The sequence below is a fragment of the Polistes fuscatus genome, unplaced genomic scaffold, assembly GCF_010416935.1.
Source record: "Polistes fuscatus isolate 324 unplaced genomic scaffold, CU_Pfus_HIC Scaffold23, whole genome shotgun sequence".
Lineage (NCBI taxonomy): Eukaryota > Metazoa > Arthropoda > Insecta > Hymenoptera > Vespidae > Polistes > Polistes fuscatus.
The window spans coordinates 2,164,765-2,183,667 of record NW_025113100.1 but is presented as its reverse complement, the minus strand read 5'-3'; the positions used below and the strand labels follow the sequence as shown (position 1 = coordinate 2,183,667).

The following is an 18,903-nucleotide window of genomic DNA, read 5'->3' as shown; positions in this document are numbered from 1 at the left end:
CTTAAAAAAGTGTAACGGAAGAAAGAGCATAGCATGGAGTGGGGAGGTTCAGGAGCGTTCCACCGTATATAGAATATATTCTATTCCATTCTATTTCCGACATACTAACTAACTAACTAAAGACGCTGTAGAAAATGACTTTTGTAATTGGATTGTAATGAAATAAGGTCGTGTCTAAGGTATATATAACGGGTATATAATAAATCTCTTGGCATAACCGGATGGCGAATATCACATAGCAGGATAGGTTCGATCTAGGTAGGTAAAAGAGACTTATCATCGAGCGAGATACATAGATATAGATATAACGGAGGACGCATCCATCCTCTGGGACCCGTTCGTGGCTTTTGCCAGCAGCGTTCCTTCGAGGGCCGGAAGTAATACACGCTTTAGCTCGTTCCGTTTACATTAGCCTTCGCTCGGTATACTCTCGTCCCTTTGCTAAGGCCCTTTAGCTACAGCCTTTACTTTCAGCTCGCACTTTCGACATCCTTTGAGGGTTTAGTCTTCTCCCTCCCTTCTATATGTTATCTTTCTTCTTTGTCTTTCGCGTTGTCTCGTTCTTGCCTTTTTCCAAAGTTACGGCGATACCCTTTGTAATTAGTTTAAGGGTTTCAAAGGTTCTCTCAACGTTCGTCTCTCTTTCGCTCTCTCTTTCGCTCTCTCTTTCTCTCTTGCTATTTGCATTCACCCTTCCGTCGAGACATTTTTTCCCAAATCAACAATTTTCCTTTTAATAATCATTTTAGCAAGTTTTATCGTCTTATCTTCCTCATTTTCTTTGATTATTACTTTCGCCATTTTGTTCTCGACTTTTCGATCTACTACCTACTTTCTCGTGTAGTTCATGCGTCGCAAGAAAGTACACGTTCCTACCGAATATATTCTACGCGATGATGTATCTCGGAATATGCTTAGCGTTCTTAATTAGTTGGCTAAGAGGGAAAATGCTAAAATATAATTTCCTACTATAACTTCCTATGTAATATTATGCTCTTGTTATTTGCTTTGCAGTCGAAAAAAATGAAAAATTGTCTAGTTTATACCTCGATTGGTAATGCGCGCAGTGATATAAGGAATAAACCTTTTAAATAGTCGAATATAAAAATGTGATCCGCGTGTGCGAGTTGGAAAGAAAGGTTCTCCGCATTTAAGGAGTTTAAGTGCATATTCATTAATCTTTTCTCCCCTCCTAAAGATTTACTTCCTCGAAAGGTAAACTGGGTAAAATTCGAAAGTAGGGCATATTGAGGTGAGTATTTTATTTAAACAGAGTTAACCATATTAATCTTGAAGATTTTATCTTGCGTCCTAAGAGTCAGATATTTCCGGCTATTTTCTTGTAATTTTGCGGTCTTAAAATGTTTCCTTTCTCTCCATATCTTTTAGAAAGGAGAACTCGGAGAGACAACTAGAGGAAAGGAGAGAGAGTAATAAAACTTTGATTACGCTGTAATCTTTCTTCCTTGATGTAACGCATAAGCAGAGAAGAGTTTACCCCACGGGCTAAACTTGGCCGTAGTTTCCGATGAAATCCTATTGTATTTTACCTTGATAACTATTACGGTACGCGAACGTGCTCGTTCCAGCGAGAAGTACAAAATGAAGATTCTTTCATCTTTTATTCGTTTATTCGTTTATTCGTTTATATGGATATCAAGTTCCTGCTTTTATAACTTCAATTTCGAGATAAGAAATCTGCTAAAGAATTTCAAATGTTTCCGACGAACATTTAAATCAAGGAATTGACCATATTTACCTTATCGAATAAGTTGGCAAAAGAAGCTGTTAGCTGATTATATCTTGTATATTATAAATGGGTTATCGCGTTAATAGTTTGGTAGGAGCTTAATATATAGCTTAATATGTAGCTTAATATATAGCTTAATATATAGCTTAATATTATATAGCTTAATATATATATATAGAAGGAGAGAGAATGTAGTCTTAAAGACAAAGGACTTGGACGAGGATGCATTCCCAACGAGACTATCGGATAAGGTATAACAGTAAGGATCGTGTAACCACACGACCGAGAATAATCTATAATGCAAGGGCAAGTTCGGTACGCGATCGTCCCTTCGGTTCCCGAGCTCTGCTCGATGAGACATTATAAAGCTCTCTTCGGTTCTAGATCTTCGTCTTCTACGAGCCGATGTTTCAGCTAACATAATTCTACGCTTCTACGGTAGATTCCTTGTCATTCGACGAGCCTCTCTCGACGACACGGATACGCATGGGTGCGCACGTGCTTACAAGGAAACGATTAAACAGCTATGCTAAAGCTTCCCACTCTACTCCTTTCTCAAGAAACATCCTCTACTCGAGTACGATCAACGTGCTGCGACACCTAAACTGAATACGTAATAATCCACGAGTTTAGAATAAACACGCGATCGTGCATTCAACGCGGACTGCATTTAACCCTCTTTACATTTTCTACCGGTTCGTTTCGTTATAACTTTATCGTATAATTAATTTGACAAATTTACAGTTACAAACAATCGGAATGATGTACAATATATGAAGGTTCCAAAGTCCTACGTCAAAGTTGAAAAATCACCGCGCTTCCATGCGTTCATTTGAAAGCTTTTGCTTTCCAATCGTAAGCTGAGAATGGCTTATTTCGATTGTTCGCGACTCGACAAATGACTTCTTTTCTCGAGCGAGAAAAAAGAGAGAAGAGGAAGCGAAATCGCGCCGAAATTGAAGCTTGAAATATGAGACCGCGAACGTATAAAAGCTCCTGCTGCTTGTGCACTTTCGAGACGAAAAGATGAGATGAAGAGAGGGAGAGAGAGAAGAAAAGGATAAGAGTTTTACGTACAGAGCCCTTTAAAGCTACACCAGAGTACAAGAATTCTATACGATATATTATAAATACGACATATTTTTGTAATAGTTTTGCGATATCTTTTAATAATCGTCTACAAATGAAAATATAATAAAACATTTGTTCGACGAGAATTCTTTTACTTTTTAATCATATTTTCAATTATGGAAGCAATGCTGACGTATTACGACGTCTATAAAGAGATCAATATTTACGCTTGAACACTTTTCTTCATTGAATGCATAACTTTGTTATATGTAACGGTGAACGTTCAATTATTAACAATTCAATAATATGTATGTATGTATCTGTGTATATACGTGAAATAATTCCTACCTTATATTCTTGCATAATCGTAGAAACAATACGTTTAAATATTTATTGCAATCGCATAACACTGTTAAAGAGATTTACAGTTCCGTTTAGCTCGATTTGCATTATTGATCGTCGTTCTTCGTAAGGCAAATATAATAGTTTGCTGTTTGATTCGTTTAATCGATGCCATTTGGGGATTACCTATAAGAGAATATGGAAAAATTAGCAAGGTACTTTTGTCAAAATGGGTGGAAACAAGCCACGAGAAACGGAAGGCGTACTATATATGCATATGTATATAAATCATGTATCGGTTGGTAGGTATGTGCAATATGCGGCACCTTGTCAGAGTATAGAGTAACAACTTTACTAATACATCGAAATTCTGATTTATCCGTGCTATGCGAGATAAGCTAGTTATGTATTCTTACGCGTCGCATGCGCTTTTCAGCCTACAAATTGATTTTTTACACACTCCCATTAGACGAATCCAAAGAATAAAAGGATAGTTTAACAGGAGTAACGGGTATAATTTCTCTTCTTTGATTTCGCGAAAGAAGAAATTCAAGTGATTTTCGAATAACGACATGAAGTACAATTATTTACCTCCGTTATCGTATATGCGAAATAGTTTTAAACGCAGATCGAAGGAATATCTTTTAGAAAATAGTTTACATGGCGTACCATACTTTGCCGATTCTACTCGTCCAAAATTGGAGAGGTAATTTTTACAAATCATAATTTATCTGAACATTTTTATTATTTGTCTCCTTTTTAGAGGACTATGGTTTTTGTTAACGATAGCGTCGATCGTTGCAACTATCATCACGATTAAGATCATTTGGGATAAGTTTCAAAATAATCCAACTTTAACTGAATTAGATTACCACGCGGACGAAGCGAAAATATCTTTACCACAAATATTTCTCTGTTTTGAAGGAAATCAATTAAATTTGTCTGGTATTAATAATGTAGGAAATTTTGATATCGCGACATTCGTGATCGCTAGCAATGCTTGTCGTTCAAGGAATATATTATTTATTGACTACATTCTTTGTCCATAGCTTGAAAAAAAGTATTATGTCCAAATATACGAATGGATGTGGAACGAAAAGATAAGCGATGAAACGAAAGAAACCTTGTCCGGTATGACAAATTTCCGTGATGTCTTTAAACGATGGACACCTCGATGCGATTCTATATTAAGTAACATTATTTTCATGTAAGTCAAGTAACGCTTTTAAACATCGGCTTTTATTTATTTTTCCTTCACAATCGATTGACTTTTTCTTACTTTTCTTTTTCAGAAATAAGAGACATATTCGGGGAAAGGATTTTAAAAAGATTGTCACACCTGCTGGAGTATGTTGCAAATTTAATTTCTCTAAACTCATAGTGCACGAAGATATGCCATTTGAATTTGATGTGAAATCTGTCTTGTTTCCACTAAAGTGACGTATATCTTTCGTTTAAACAAATATTTTCATGTTCTTAATGCGATTATGTTTTTTTATTTGTCTTTTTTTTCTTCTTCTAGACTTTATGTAGCGGACAAGTTTGATATAGGACCTAGTCGTAACATTATGCCTCACATCAAGCTTAGAAAACCTTCATCTATGCAGCTTGAGGTATTTCAGACTTATGTAACTACGGATTTGCAAATGTTATCGGATTTTCAAAGACAATGTCATTATCGCAGAAAGAAATGGTCTTACAATAATTGTCAATTGCGTTGCCGAATTGATGATATATCGAGAAAATGCAATTGTCTACCATGGTTTTTGATTAAGAAAGGAGTTAAAGAATGTTCGCTCGACGAATATTCTTGTTTAACGAAGGTATATGACAATTACATAGATTGTAAGTGCATATTACCTTGTAATTTTACAGTATATCGATTATTGGGAACGAAAGAGGGCTTCGTGAACGATACGCTCAATTTATCACCGACCAAAATTACTTTAAAATGGCCTACAATGTTATTTCGTAGAGAAGTTCGTTTTGGTTATATGGATTTGGTGGTCAGTTTTGGTGGTATAGCTGGACTGTTTTTAGGTTACTCCTTATTGTCTACTTTCGAATTGTTCTATTATTTAAGCTTCCGCACGTATTGCGGAGCTGTATTAGACTCGTCAGGAACAAGTCATAATATTGTTACAATTCGTCCGAAAAAAGTTACATTTACTAATAATAGGCTACTTAAGCCAGACATCAAGTTTATATTTTATAATAACTTTGATCACGATCAAATATCTTATTACAAGTAGGGCATTAATTGGTTTATTCTAATAATTTAATTATATATATATTAACAAAAAGAAAAGTAATGTATCATTTTGTACTGTGATAATCGCCGGTATTTAAGCCACTTGCTTTGTAATGTTGCTCAAGAATGCAAGAGAGGAAAAACGTTTGGTGGTTGGTTTACATAAATAATGATTTGAATAAAATATATTTGAATAATAAAAGTAAAGTATTAATACTTTTAAAGGCAGAGTAGAATCAATTAGCTATAAAGCGATTTTGATAGCGACAAAGAGTGATTAATCAATGAGGAGATAATTATGCTACAAGTATTGATATCAGTAACTAGTAGATTTTATAATCTACCAATCATTGCATGTAGTTATACCAGACGTATCGTAATACGTTAAATAAAATTAATAAAAATATTTCCTCGAGCCCTAATAAAAAAACATTTGAATACTAGGAAATTCATTCTTTATCAAGTAAAATTCTCTTTTATACGATTGCTTCCTTTTTTGCGATACGACAAAGTTTTTAGTCTATATTGTTTTCATTCTATTCATTATTTTTAGAATATTTACAAGAGGCGTGTATACTTGATAGAAAAGTAGAATTGACTTTTGATTTAATTAATAAAGAAATTATCATATCAAATTTGACTAACCTAGTTAAGAAGAAAGACGAGTTACGTACATGTAACGACAGGCTTGTGTGTGTGTGAAATATAAGAATTTCCATGTGGTCACGTGACGTCCGAAATACAAGACTGCGAATGTTCAGCCAATCAGCGTTCTTTTCCATTTCGACCGTCGTGAAAGTCGCAAGTAAGTTTTGTCGTTCCGTTGATTTTAAATAATTAAAAGATATTTTTTAACGTATGGCCTTCTATTGTATATCTACCGATAGCAATAAGGAAAATTTTTATACGTGAGTATTTTTACAACGAAATATTAAAAAGTTCGAAAGATACCCGTGAAAATGAAATCTGTGTTTCTCGGTTTGCCGCCAAATTCAATCAAACGTTACTACTCGACAATATATTTTCTAATTTTTTAGCTTATTTTCACGATATCGATACTTATTACTATCTTTAATGATTAATTTTCATTATTTGGGATACTAACGAATGTATTTCGATAATTTTTATGTTGCTATGTCTTATTTTATATCTTTCAATAGTTTTCCTATATTGAATTAAAAAATTATTATTTTTTAGATAGTGGCGCCATCGTAGCAAGCGGCCTCGAGCGGTATTATTCCCCCGAAAATGCATCGCTTTATCATCTGCCAGTGCTTACAAGTGACAAAGTTTTTTCGTTTTCCTAATTAAAGGTAATTCATTTATTTTTGAGCGTGCAATAGTTTTCTATGCATCAATCTATTGCCTTATATTTTGTTTTTACGTGTGAATGTTATCCAGTGATGTTATTGTCGTGTTTAAAAGATATCCGTGAAAATAAAATCGTTTTTTCTCGGTTTGCCGCCAAATGCAATCAAAGGTTACTACTCGACAATATATTTTCTAATTTTTTAGCTTATTTTCACGATATCGATACTTATTACTATCTTTAATGACTAATTTTCATTGTTTGGGATACTAACGAATGTATTTCGATAATTTTTATGTTGCTATATCTTATTTTATATCTTTCAATAGTTTTCCTATATTGAATTAAAAAATTATTATTTTTTAGATAGTGGCGCCATCATAGCAAGCGGCCTCGAGCGGTATTATTCCCCCGAAAATGCATCGCTTTATCATCTGCCAGTGCTTACAAGTGACAAAGTTTTTTCGTTTTCCTAATTAAAGGTAAATCACTTATTTTTTGAGCGTACAATAGTTTTCTATGTATCAATCTATTATCTTATATTTCTTTTCTCGACCAAATCTTACAGTTTATTATTTATAATATTTTTTCTATTTTTCTATTTTTCTATTTTTCTATTTTATTTTCACGATATTTGTACGATATGTGGCTTATAACATACATATATAACACTCGTATAGTTGATTTTATTTATATTATACTAATGTCATCTTTTTTTTCCTTTTTTAGGTTACAGCATTGGGAGAGTCCAACAGGAATACATATACTCAGTCTAACAGCTGTGTTTATTCTTTTTTTATCTTCATATTCATCGAGGTAAGCGTTATTCTTTTTTTCAGTCTATCTGACATATAGAAATGCTTTAGAAAGAGTATGAAAGCGAGTGAGAGAGATAGGGGGAATAAGAAACCAAAACATTCGCCCTACAGGCAATGATGAATGGATGTGTATATTTTCAGAAATTTCTCGAGGTTGAAACAGAAGAATAACCGCCAAAGCAAAACGTAAACAACCGAGAAACCGCCGTTAGACACTCTCAAGGATAAACAGTACGAGATCATCATTCCCCTTCCGTCTTCCAACGAGTTAAGATCTAACGAACGTGACGTATTAAATTATTTATTGATTTTATTTCTAACGTTGTCTAACGTTAAATACTTCTACGTTTTAACATTAAGTACTTTTTCATTACATAGAATAGTATAAAAATGTTTTATTTTTAAGGTTACTCTTTATTGAGTTATATATTATAACTTAAAAAATTTTCAATTAAAATTTTCAATAACATTACATACTTTGTATGTAATATTATACAAGTAGTGAGATTAAGGCAATTAATATTGCTTTAATTTATATTGATTATTTATAATAAAGTATTTGTTAATGTGTGTTCTGCCTTCAAGAATGATTTCAGGATATACTGTTCTATAATCTTTTTAGTATGTTTCAGCTTTACAGATTTTTTATTTTATTTTATTTTATTCATCGTCATCTTAAGGGTAGGATACCCATCCTGCAGTCATCAATGAAGACTAAAAGTAAGTATATTTTTCTATTAAACATTTCTATGATAACTTTAATGGTTTTTTATTATAACGATGATATTAATTGTTCTTTTTCTTTTTCTGTTTCAGAACATCATTGCAAGCGAGCGCGTAAGCAATGAAATATTCGTGTGTTGCATCGTTAATAAAAATATTTAAAAATCGGAAATTAAAGTCAGTGTTAGTGCATTGTCATCGTCATCCTAAGGGTAGGAGACCCATCGTGCATTCATCGCTGAATATTCGAAAGAAGTAGATTTTTGTATTCAATAATTTCATAAGCATCGCAATGAATTTCAATTATAATAATGATATTAATTGTATTGTTTCTTATTTTTATTTCAGATTGCAATCGTGCGCGGTGCAATATACGGGAGTGTTGCAATCGTTTACATATAATTAAAATCACGGATTAGAAGCACGTTCGTAATTTCAATTTGTTCGCGTTCCGCGATTGCATTAGAAATTTTTCATATTAAATTAACTGCGAACAAAGCAGTAATTGTAGTAGAGTTTGTACGATCAAAGTTGTATTTTTATCTAAAAACAGTCGCACAGACTGTTCGCGTATTAGAGTCAGTGCATCAGTAAAGATTTAAAGTTATGAAAAAGTGTGAAATTTTTTAGTTGCAGTTGACTGCGTGCAAAGCAGTCTTTGAATTAGTTGTGTAAAGTCAGTGATCGGGCGTAAAAAAAATTAAAATCAAACGCGAATTAGAATCAGTGTTGTTCGTCGTATAATAAAATTTCGGTTTCGCGATAAGAAACTCATCTATAGTTTCTTATTTTCGTTAATAACGCGTTATTAGATTCACGCGAGATGCATCACCATGGTGCCACTGAGCTTCATCCCATTGGAATGCATTGTAAGTATTCATTTTAATTTACATTTTATTCGATTTTATTCTATATGATTTTTGATCATATTGCAGATAACTTATCGTTTATTTTTATTTTATTTCACAGATATGACCACGGATTGTCTTCCCTTTCTTCGATGGATCTTCGATGGATCTTCGATGGATCTTCGATGGATCTTCGATGGATCTTCGATGGATCTTCGATGGATCTTCGATGGATCTTCGATGGATCTTCGATGGATCTTCGGTGGATCTTCGGTGGATCTTCGGTGGATCTCCTGCAATACCAAGTCGAAGAACTCTTCCATCGTCAGACTACAACACTTGCTGCGAAGTAGGAGTGTTTTGGAGCCATCGTAGAACTTCTTACGCAGTGAGTCAAAAATTTAAAGTCCCTCCAGTGCTCAATCATGCCGAGGATGAAAGGTCCTAATCGGCACGAGCTACTGGTTGTAATTATTTAAAGAAATTATTGACGAGCACATGAGTAATTCTTCTTTTGGAATTACTCATGAAAATTGTATATTGTATTGTATTTTATTGTATTGTATATTTTATTAGTTCCGGATAGGTTTTCTTGTCTCATCGGTTAAATTCACTTAATTAATACTGCAATTAATTAATGCACTTTCTTTTTTAATACGTCTTTTGTCCGTGATTAGTAGTGGTGAAATCGAGCATTAATTACTCGTTTACGTCCAGAAAAGCATGTAATAAATGTCTTACATGCATTGCTTCGTAGCTTAGTTTATACTAATCAGCAGATTAGAGTTTAATAGATTGGCGATATGCTTCGATATGAAAAATAAATGAATGAGGGCAAGGAAGACAAAACTTATTCGCGACGGATGGGAGGATTTGCTAAGAGCAGTTAAGAGGATGGTGGCCTCAAATCGGGGCCAGCAGTTCATTTTATTAGAGAAACAGCCAAACTTAATGAAGGGGAGTCGTCCGAGGTTTTGACAAAAAAAATATATTAAACAGAGATTAAAGAATAATTAAAAAGCTATTTTTTCAGCAAGAAATTGTAAGAGAATCCTTAGGGACCAAGGCTTAGATAAAATTTTGGTATAAAATGTAGTTATGTAATTATAGGTATTTTGTGCTTTAAATGGTACATAGTTTTTAGATGGCAGGATTTTCAGCAATTGCTAATCTAACTTGAAATCTCGCCGTTTCTCCGCGCCCAATATACTTATCTCTATTCTGCGTTCTCATTTATGCGGGGGGCCGCCAGGTGGGGCTAAACTCGTATGGGTGAGTGAAAGGTTAGTTAGGTTTAAGTTTAAGTTTGTCGCCGGCTGGGCGCCGCTGAATTGGAGCAGGCTTATACTAATCTCCCGTTTCTCCCCCCTATACTTTCTGCGTTCTCAGTTTGCGTGTGCCCAGGTGCTACTCGTATGGGTGAGAAACGGTTAGTATAGGTTTAGTTTAAGTTTTTCCCCTATTGGCGGCTGTCATTGCGCTAGTGATTGCACGGTGTACGTTTGCACCGTGTGTGCGTTTAGGTGTGTGCTTGTACATCGTTTCGCGATAGTTTTTAATTAATGGCTTATTTATCACTTAGAATACTACTTAGTATAGCACACCTAGAGTAGGTGTGATATAAAAAATACACATGGTTGTATTTTTTATTTATATTAAATTTTCTCATTTTTTTTTGTAATATATAAAATCGTTTGAATAGTAGAATCCCCACATTTATTTTGTGGAAGTAGACAATACTTGTATTATATTAGTATGCTGATATATACTAGTATGTACCAGTATTTTTGCTTTAGTCATCTTGCAATAATCATTAGCCTTGGCAGTCGATTACAGCATTGGTACGTACTCCCATAGTTTAGAAAACACGCGTTTGAACTAGGGTGTCGGAGATGCCCCGGGGCATGCTCTCTAGTTTAGGCTTTTGCACCCTGGTGGTATGTGAGAGAATCGTGGAGTGAGTGGGTGGGTATGTATGATATTTGCTGTTTTTAAATATGGGTCATTGGCAGGCAGGTAGCATATTTCTCTGAGAGAATGTGAAAATTGTAATTTTAAGCAGGTAGGGCCCGGGAAAGGCATTAGGTTTGTTCCACTCCGGAGTGGAAATTCGGCCTCCGGGTTTATACAGAATGGTTACAAAAATTTTGTTTTTTTATTCATTCCATTATGCTTGCATTGTAAATTTATTTTGTGACTTTTCTGTAATTTTTAATATGTATCATGAGATTCAAAGGAATTTGCAACGATTTGAAAGATTTATTTCTATTTCGATTTTATCTCGAACGAGATGGAGTCGAGCAAATTCGCAAATACTTTGATCCATTTGATACTTAGTTTTAAGTATTATAATATTAGCACTTCGCACAATCGCGATTTTCTCAATTAGAAATATAACGAATGAATGAAATGAAAATATTGCAAGAAAATGCATAACATTTATTGCATTATTTATTTCAATTCTATTTTATTACTTGAAATTAAAAGTGCGACGTGTTTTTAGGTCATCGATAATTATCTGCTTGGACATTTGTTTAATTGTGCTCGTGTATATGTCAATGAACTCAAAGTTCATTGATGGCCCACGAGCTTGAATGACTAAGGGAAAATGTAAATTAATGTGTTAATAATCAAGAATTAGAATTGTTAAACAAAGTACGAGTTAACTTGCAATAAAAGTATGTAAGATCTTATCTTGCTTCCACGTAGAAAATGTCCAATGCAGTTTTCAGGGATGAAGAAAGAAGAGGCTAAATGCCGAAGAGGCTAATTGCCGAAGAGGCCCCCACTTAACTGTGGCTGAAGAGGGCAACTACATAGACTATCGAGTTATTTTCAAAAGTTCAACAGCAAGTTCGAACTTTTCGAGAATAGCTCTTTAGTCATATTTTATATTTTATTGCATTATTTTTATGCTCGTCATTAATTTATAATTGTAATTGGAGATGATGGATCATTCCATCTCCTCGTCCAAAAGATGCATAAGTTTTTAGTTAGTTAGTCAAAAATATTAAAATTCTCGTATTATTACATTTTGAAGTTTGATTAACGTTCAGTAAATATTACAGTCATTTCTTTTTTCTTATTTCGTCTTTAAAATTATCTTTTTTATGTGACTGTATTTTATTAAATTTGCAATTTTTTTTTGTACATAACGTATAGTTTAAAAGTATTTCATAATAATTAATAGATATCATTTTTTTATTAGTAACTTATTAAAATATTTGTACTTTTCCTGTTTCTTACATAATTATATTTTTTAATGTAAAATCACGCGCTTAAATTTAATTTTATTTTACAAACGGTTAATAGAGATTGGATAAAAATAAATAGGGAATTCACACAAATGAAAAGTGCATCTGTGAATTGGACCATTTATATGTTAGGCTATTGTATGACTCGATTCTATGATTAATATAGTTTTCTTTTTGTTACAGGTGATCATCGTTGGATTTAACAACAAACCTCTTTGATTTTGTTCCATTTGTACGCCTTAAATGACTGTTTCTTATAATATATGTATTATATAAATGCATTTTTGAAGGCACACACAAATATAAAATATGAAATTCATTATGAAAAATAACTTTTAAAAAAATATTCTTACTTGAAATACTCGTAGAATTTACCAAAGATTTTTAATAGTTTAATTAATTCAATGTTTAATGTGTTTTTTTTACTATGTTACATGTATTTTCGTGGAATCTTCGAAGATGATGCATCACACGCAGTTTCATGTATTGCAACAGGTAAACCGCTACTTGGAAGGTCCTTCCCTTGTCTCTCTCGCTCCCTCTTTTCTCTCTTCTCTCTCAAACTAGGTATGCATAATGGACGGAGAGAGAGACGGATAGAGAGAAAAGTAGGTATGTACTCGGGTGTCGAGGGAAGCGAGTGAAGTGGGGTGAAGAATCGATAACGGGTTCGAGGTTATCAGAGGGCAAGGAAACCGAGCAGAGAAAGAAGGAGAGAGAGAGAGAGAGAGAGAGTGAGGGAGCGAAGGACGGAGTTACATCGAAGCTCTAGTCGAACTTGTCGTAATTCTCTCGGATAAGGTCTCGAACGATCTGCTCTTGGACAATGGAATATATATATATATATATTTTTGCCCTTTCGAAATATTATACTTAAAAATCGAGAAATAATCTTGGAAGATTGTTCAATAGAGAAAATATGGAAAGTAGCGAGAGATACTTACTTGTTTTCATAGCAGATTTTTCTTTTACGTGGAGATACGTTTTTTTATCGATTATTTTTATAAAAGAAATTATTTGTCGCGCGCAACGAATAAATGAAATTTTCTAACGATATTCGAATAATGTCAATCAATGGAAATCTGTCATTTTCAAAATTTTCTTGAAGAAATGTTATATATTAAATTATATAAAAACAGAACAAGCATTGCTACGTTTTTCCATTATAGTATGTATATTTTGTAATTTTAATGGAGAATATGTTATCAAGTTTCATATTTAAAATATGACAGCTGATTTTACATTGCACTTGAAATATTTAATATTGTACACGCTTGTCTGTGTAAAACTAATAATTCAGACTTTTACTTTCTTGCCTGGTAATTGAAGATATAAGCGAATCAATGATTTCTATTACTCGCAATGATGCTAATCCGGAAAATATTTTCATACGAAAATCGTGATAAAGTGTACGCATTAGTGATACAAAGTAAGTATCTCGTATATTCCTCGCAGCTCGTGAAATCATTCATCAATTGTTTCTCATGCAACATTTAATTGCGCTAAATGGTTAATCGAATATATGGCATTTATTTGAATAATCGGCCTTAATGTCCCCACTCGTTGGGATTTTATTGATACTCCAATAATTTCCTGCACGATAATATATGCGGGCAAAGGATTTCGCGTAAAAACCAATAACGTTATAATTATCAATCTTTAAAGAGCCAGAAATGGACATGAAACGCGAAATTTGTCCGATGATTAATGCATCTTTATTATTATACGAATTATATAACTGAGCATTGCTCTTTGCTCCGTTATTCTTTTTATTATTGTTTTACATTCTATAATAAATCTATATTTAAATAATAATTATAGCTAGCAGCTTTCCATATATAGAGAAATATGCATTAATATTTTCAAGTAAATAGTTTAAAGGAATAAAATACTCATCATAAAGAATAGAGTATGTAGCAAAGGTAGTTGGTTGTTAGCGAAGATCGAACATTCCGATTGTTCCCTTGATGATGATAAAATAAAATTTTATCCCATATATATTTTTATACGTAAATCTACGTACTTTAAAAGTTAGTAGACAATTTCTAAGAGAACAGCATTATCTTTAACTTCAAAGAGAATTGGTAAGAAAGGTGAGAGAGAGAGAGAGAGAGAGAGAGACGTGTCAAAGTATCATACTGGTATGTAGATACGTCGTTAAGAAAGAAGTGTGTTCCTGAAAAGAAGCCATACGCGCCATAATACCTTTCTTCATGGTTCACTGGAGACAGATGTATTTTCCCTTATACGAGCAAAATAGAGCGAAATAGAGGGGAAGTAGGGGGAAATAGAGCGAAATAGAACGATATAGAGCGATACCGACACCTTACACGCTCTAGGCGAAAGTATTCCAATGCCGAGAGAGACAAATTTTATTAGGAAGGATTCGCATGAAAATCATGTTTGCGCGCCTCTTCCTTCGTTTCTACCTGCAACTACGACTACGACTACTTTTCTTAGACTTTTTCTATTTACGTTGTAGCATTATGCCAATTTCCTTTCTTCGTGTTTCATTTTATATTCCATGAAAAATATGTCCTCGTTGTAGCGAGCTATGATATTTTTCTAAAATCTAAAAGCAACGTTAGTTTGACAGTTGTTCATTTAACCCTTTCATTCCGAACGCTGCATATATGTGACATTTATAGGACGCCTGGTAGGTCCGAGCGCGATGTAAAGATTCCTTCTGGGTATTTCTTTTGCTAATATCAAATTTCATTCGCTGAGAATTTGCCAATTGATATTATTATTAACAAGATAAATTTAGTATGTTTTCATTAGAAATATTCGTCGTGATTACGGAAAGATTTCTATCGAGATTTTTAGATTCGATCGTCAGCGATTAAATCGGAATCGAGAATTGCGAGCAAGTTAGCAGGATGATACTGGCGGACGTGTTACTAGAAGCATGTCACTAGGAACGTGTCACTAGAATCGGTCTAGTAGAAGCGGGCTAGTGGTTGGAGTTCAGCTGGACAGCGGAGATAATCTCTGGAGTTAGCGTCGGTCAAGTTTGAATTACGACGTGTGACGATGCAGTCTCGCGGACGTAAATTGTGATAAATTATACCGAGGGGTATAATAATATGTACACGGTCAATAAAACGTCTCTCTCTCTCTCTCTCTCTCTCTCTCTCTCTCCCTTCCTCTCTCTCCCTCCCACTCTCTACATTGACGATTTAATGCCGGCTTCCGTAGCGATTATATCGATCGTTGCGAAACAGACGCGAATACGTTTCTCTCTTTTTTTCTTTCTTTCTATTATCTTAAGTTAGATCTCGAATGAGAATGAAATCGATTTTCTCGCGATTACTAAAATAATAGAAGATTTTGATCAAAGGAAAAATTTTCACGCGTAGGTATACGCACGCTTCCACAAAGACGCTTGCCTTTGTACGATGAAAGCGTGGAGGTATAACAAAAGAGACGTTGAAAGAAAAACTTGGGAAATTTGAAGGGGTTCTACCTCTTTCCTCAAACGCCAATAATGCTTCCTGCTTGACGCGTTATATAACCTTGTATACAAAAGAAAATTTCTGCCTCCTTTCAATTGGAAATATTTCAATATCTTTTTTATATTTTTTCTAAGGGTTTATAGTAAATTAACATTAAATTAATGAAATTTGGTAGCACGAAATACGATTATCGTTCTACAAATTGCTAGATTTCAAAGACATTTTTACAATAGACAAAGAAAAGGCAAAGAATAGTGAAAAGAAAGTAGAAGTCGTACAAATAGATTGGGGGGTCAAACAATAGTAACACGGACGAAAGACATAAGAGTGGAAAGAGAATGAACGGATTGAAAAAGAACGGAAATGATCGAATGATAGAGCTTACGTGATAGGAAAGAAGAGAAGATAGCTGCATTATCAAGAATCGAATGAAAAGGATAGGGATGATACATAATAGAAAAGAGCAAACAACGCTCAAGGACCAAGTACGAAAAATTTGTCGGATTTTATTGGGTCGAGATCGTAGATGGAATAAGAATTTTGTTTCGAACTTACACATATAGGTACCTTCTAACTTACTTAATAATCCTTCTTATTGATAAGAAGGAAAAAATGGTTAACGCGTTGTAGCATAGATTGTACGCATACGCGAATATTGGGGCTCGTAAAGGAACGCGAATCGAAATATCGGTCGTTGGGTTGTTTCAAGTTAGCTCTTACATATTCATGGAAAGGGTGGGTCTTGTACTTTCGCATATGTCGTCGATAACTTGCTAGTTTTGCGATGGGATCGAGTTTGTACAGTTCGTGGCCTAAGCCATGGACAGACGTGTACGTTCGTGGACGAGGATGAGAGAGGAACGAGATGTTGTGTTATCTTTCCTGTTCGAGATCGAGAGCAACCGTCGCGTCGAATTTCTACGACGATAAACTTTACGGCAATTGATCTGCTTGGATTTGAAGTTTCTACAATAAAATGATATCGAGCGATAAGATTCGTGTCAACCGAACAATCGATGAATAACGATTCGACGAGAAAGTATCGTAATAATATGATTTTATCGAGAAACAATGGCGATAGTAATCATTTCGTCGTGAAAACTGATAATACCGGATAACGATATCGAGATTAGTCAAAGAACAACTTCCGCTCGCGTCTTCGTTTGGAATGAAAATTCTTGGAACGAAAAACGGACGTCGCGAATAGCATCATAGCAGCCGCGTCGCGTGAAATCAATTTACGGGAAGCGCGTTAAAAAAGAAACGAAGAGACCTATCCACCGGAAAGGTCTAATTTTCCATATTCATGAAGGAGCGAGATGAAAATTCGTTCTTTCCGTTCTTGCCGCGAACAAAAAAAATATTTTCTCTCTTTTTTATCTACTTTTTCTTTTTTTTTCTACTTTTCTCTGTATTTCTTTGTCGGTGTGAGTATACGTGTGTGTGTGATTTTTGGAGGATTTTTATTCCAAAGTATCAGGATTTTTCACGAAACTCTCTATTCGTATCGCGAGTGAGCTCGTTGCGAGAACGATCGAGAAAAATTGACCATATGTCGGCGAATGAACGAGAAACGAAGAAACGGAAAAGTTATTTCACGGTACGGGAAAAGAGGAGAATGGGGGGAGGGAATGAAGAGATCACTCCTATCGTTGGTTTACCGACAACGAGCCATTATTTTTTAACGAATTCGATCGAAGACGAACGAACAGCCGATCTTACGGATAATCGCAAATATCGAAACGAATGGTAACCATGCAAATTTCGATTAGCACGTTTGTAAAAAGCGTCGCGGGAGTTGGTATCGTTGGAAAGATTCGATTCCGTCGAAACGAAGCACCCATCTCCGTATTTATTCGTTCGAACGATCTCGACTAAGCGACACCAAGATGTTATTCGGCTTTTTTGAATTTCTAATAGAGATGCAAATGTTCTCGTCTGTCACTAACGACACGCCGCAAGTGTTTTATAAAACGGGTCCAATTTGTTGATACCTAAGAACAATGGAAATCTTCAAAGAGTTTATAATCAAGAATGGGATCAAGTTAGATTGAAATCTTCCACGATACAAGAACACACGTATACTCATACATATATTTTATATACTGTATGTTTCAATATACGAAATAGATACGTATTAAACATATTTTAGTTAGTGAAACGTTGCTCGAAAGCATAATGAATAAATAATTACGAGCGATTAATATGTACTCAATTTCTAGATTTGTAATTATTTCCAATTTTAGATAGAGAGAGAGAGAGAGAGAGGGATGTTAATTAGCGTCCGGTTTATGTGGAAATAGTATTGATCTATCTACTCGTCAGTCAACGATAGGAAAAAATATAATAAAGATATTGAATTATTTATCGACTTACCCAGTCCTAGCGAAATTGGCAAAGTATTGAACGATGCTCTCGGATAGTGCCACTTCGGATCGCGTGTAATTCTTTGGGAAGTGTGCGAATCCGTCTACGAGCGCAGCACCAAAGACGAAAGGTAGCTCCTCGCCGTGAACGGAGCCCATTTTCTGTAAAGCAGTTTATCTTACTGTGACCAAGCTTCGTGAAATATTTGTATAAGCTAGGAAAACGTTGAAAGAAATGGAAGAGAAAAGGCGAGAAAAGGGTTTTTCCGATTTTCTTCCATAGAATCATTGATGTCGCTCGAAAGCAACGAAACGAGAGCTTTCTTCTTTTTTTTCCCTTTATCTCTTTTTTCCTTTTTTCTATTGGCGAAAATAAAAAAGAAAAGTAAAGTGCAAGTCAAATGTAGATAAGCAATTTAACCAGATAATAGTTTGATTTATTTATGCATTTATCTCTTTATAGATACAATCTTATCAACTTGTAGAATACATTCATTTGATCGAGTATAGTATTGCATCGGGTGTATTAATTTCATCGAAATCTCGATCCAGACGCGGACACTTACATTAGAGAGCGAGAGAGAAATATTATATATAGACAGGAAGAGCTGATAGATTATAAGTATTTTTCTTTCGTATCCCGTTCGTCTACCCTTTTGTTTCTTAATGCCGTAGCAATAAAGGTAAGAGGATTTATGATCTCGCGTTGGCGTGTA

The 18,903-nt window shown here is 34.4% G+C and overlaps 1 protein-coding gene across 11 annotated transcripts in view; it reads right to left on the bottom strand.

The window, feature by feature from the left end:
• The window catches only part of LOC122518188 (neuroligin-4, X-linked-like), a 170,143-nt gene that overhangs the window by 9,782 nt on the left and 141,458 nt on the right, over nt 1–18,903 (bottom strand). For all 11 annotated transcript variants that reach the window (XM_043636934.1, XM_043636931.1, XM_043636935.1 and 8 more), the window contains one exon: nt 18,198–18,349. In XM_043636934.1, coding sequence (XP_043492869.1) covers nt 18,198–18,349 — 152 coding nt within the window. The remainder of the gene's footprint in view (nt 1–18,197; nt 18,350–18,903) is intronic.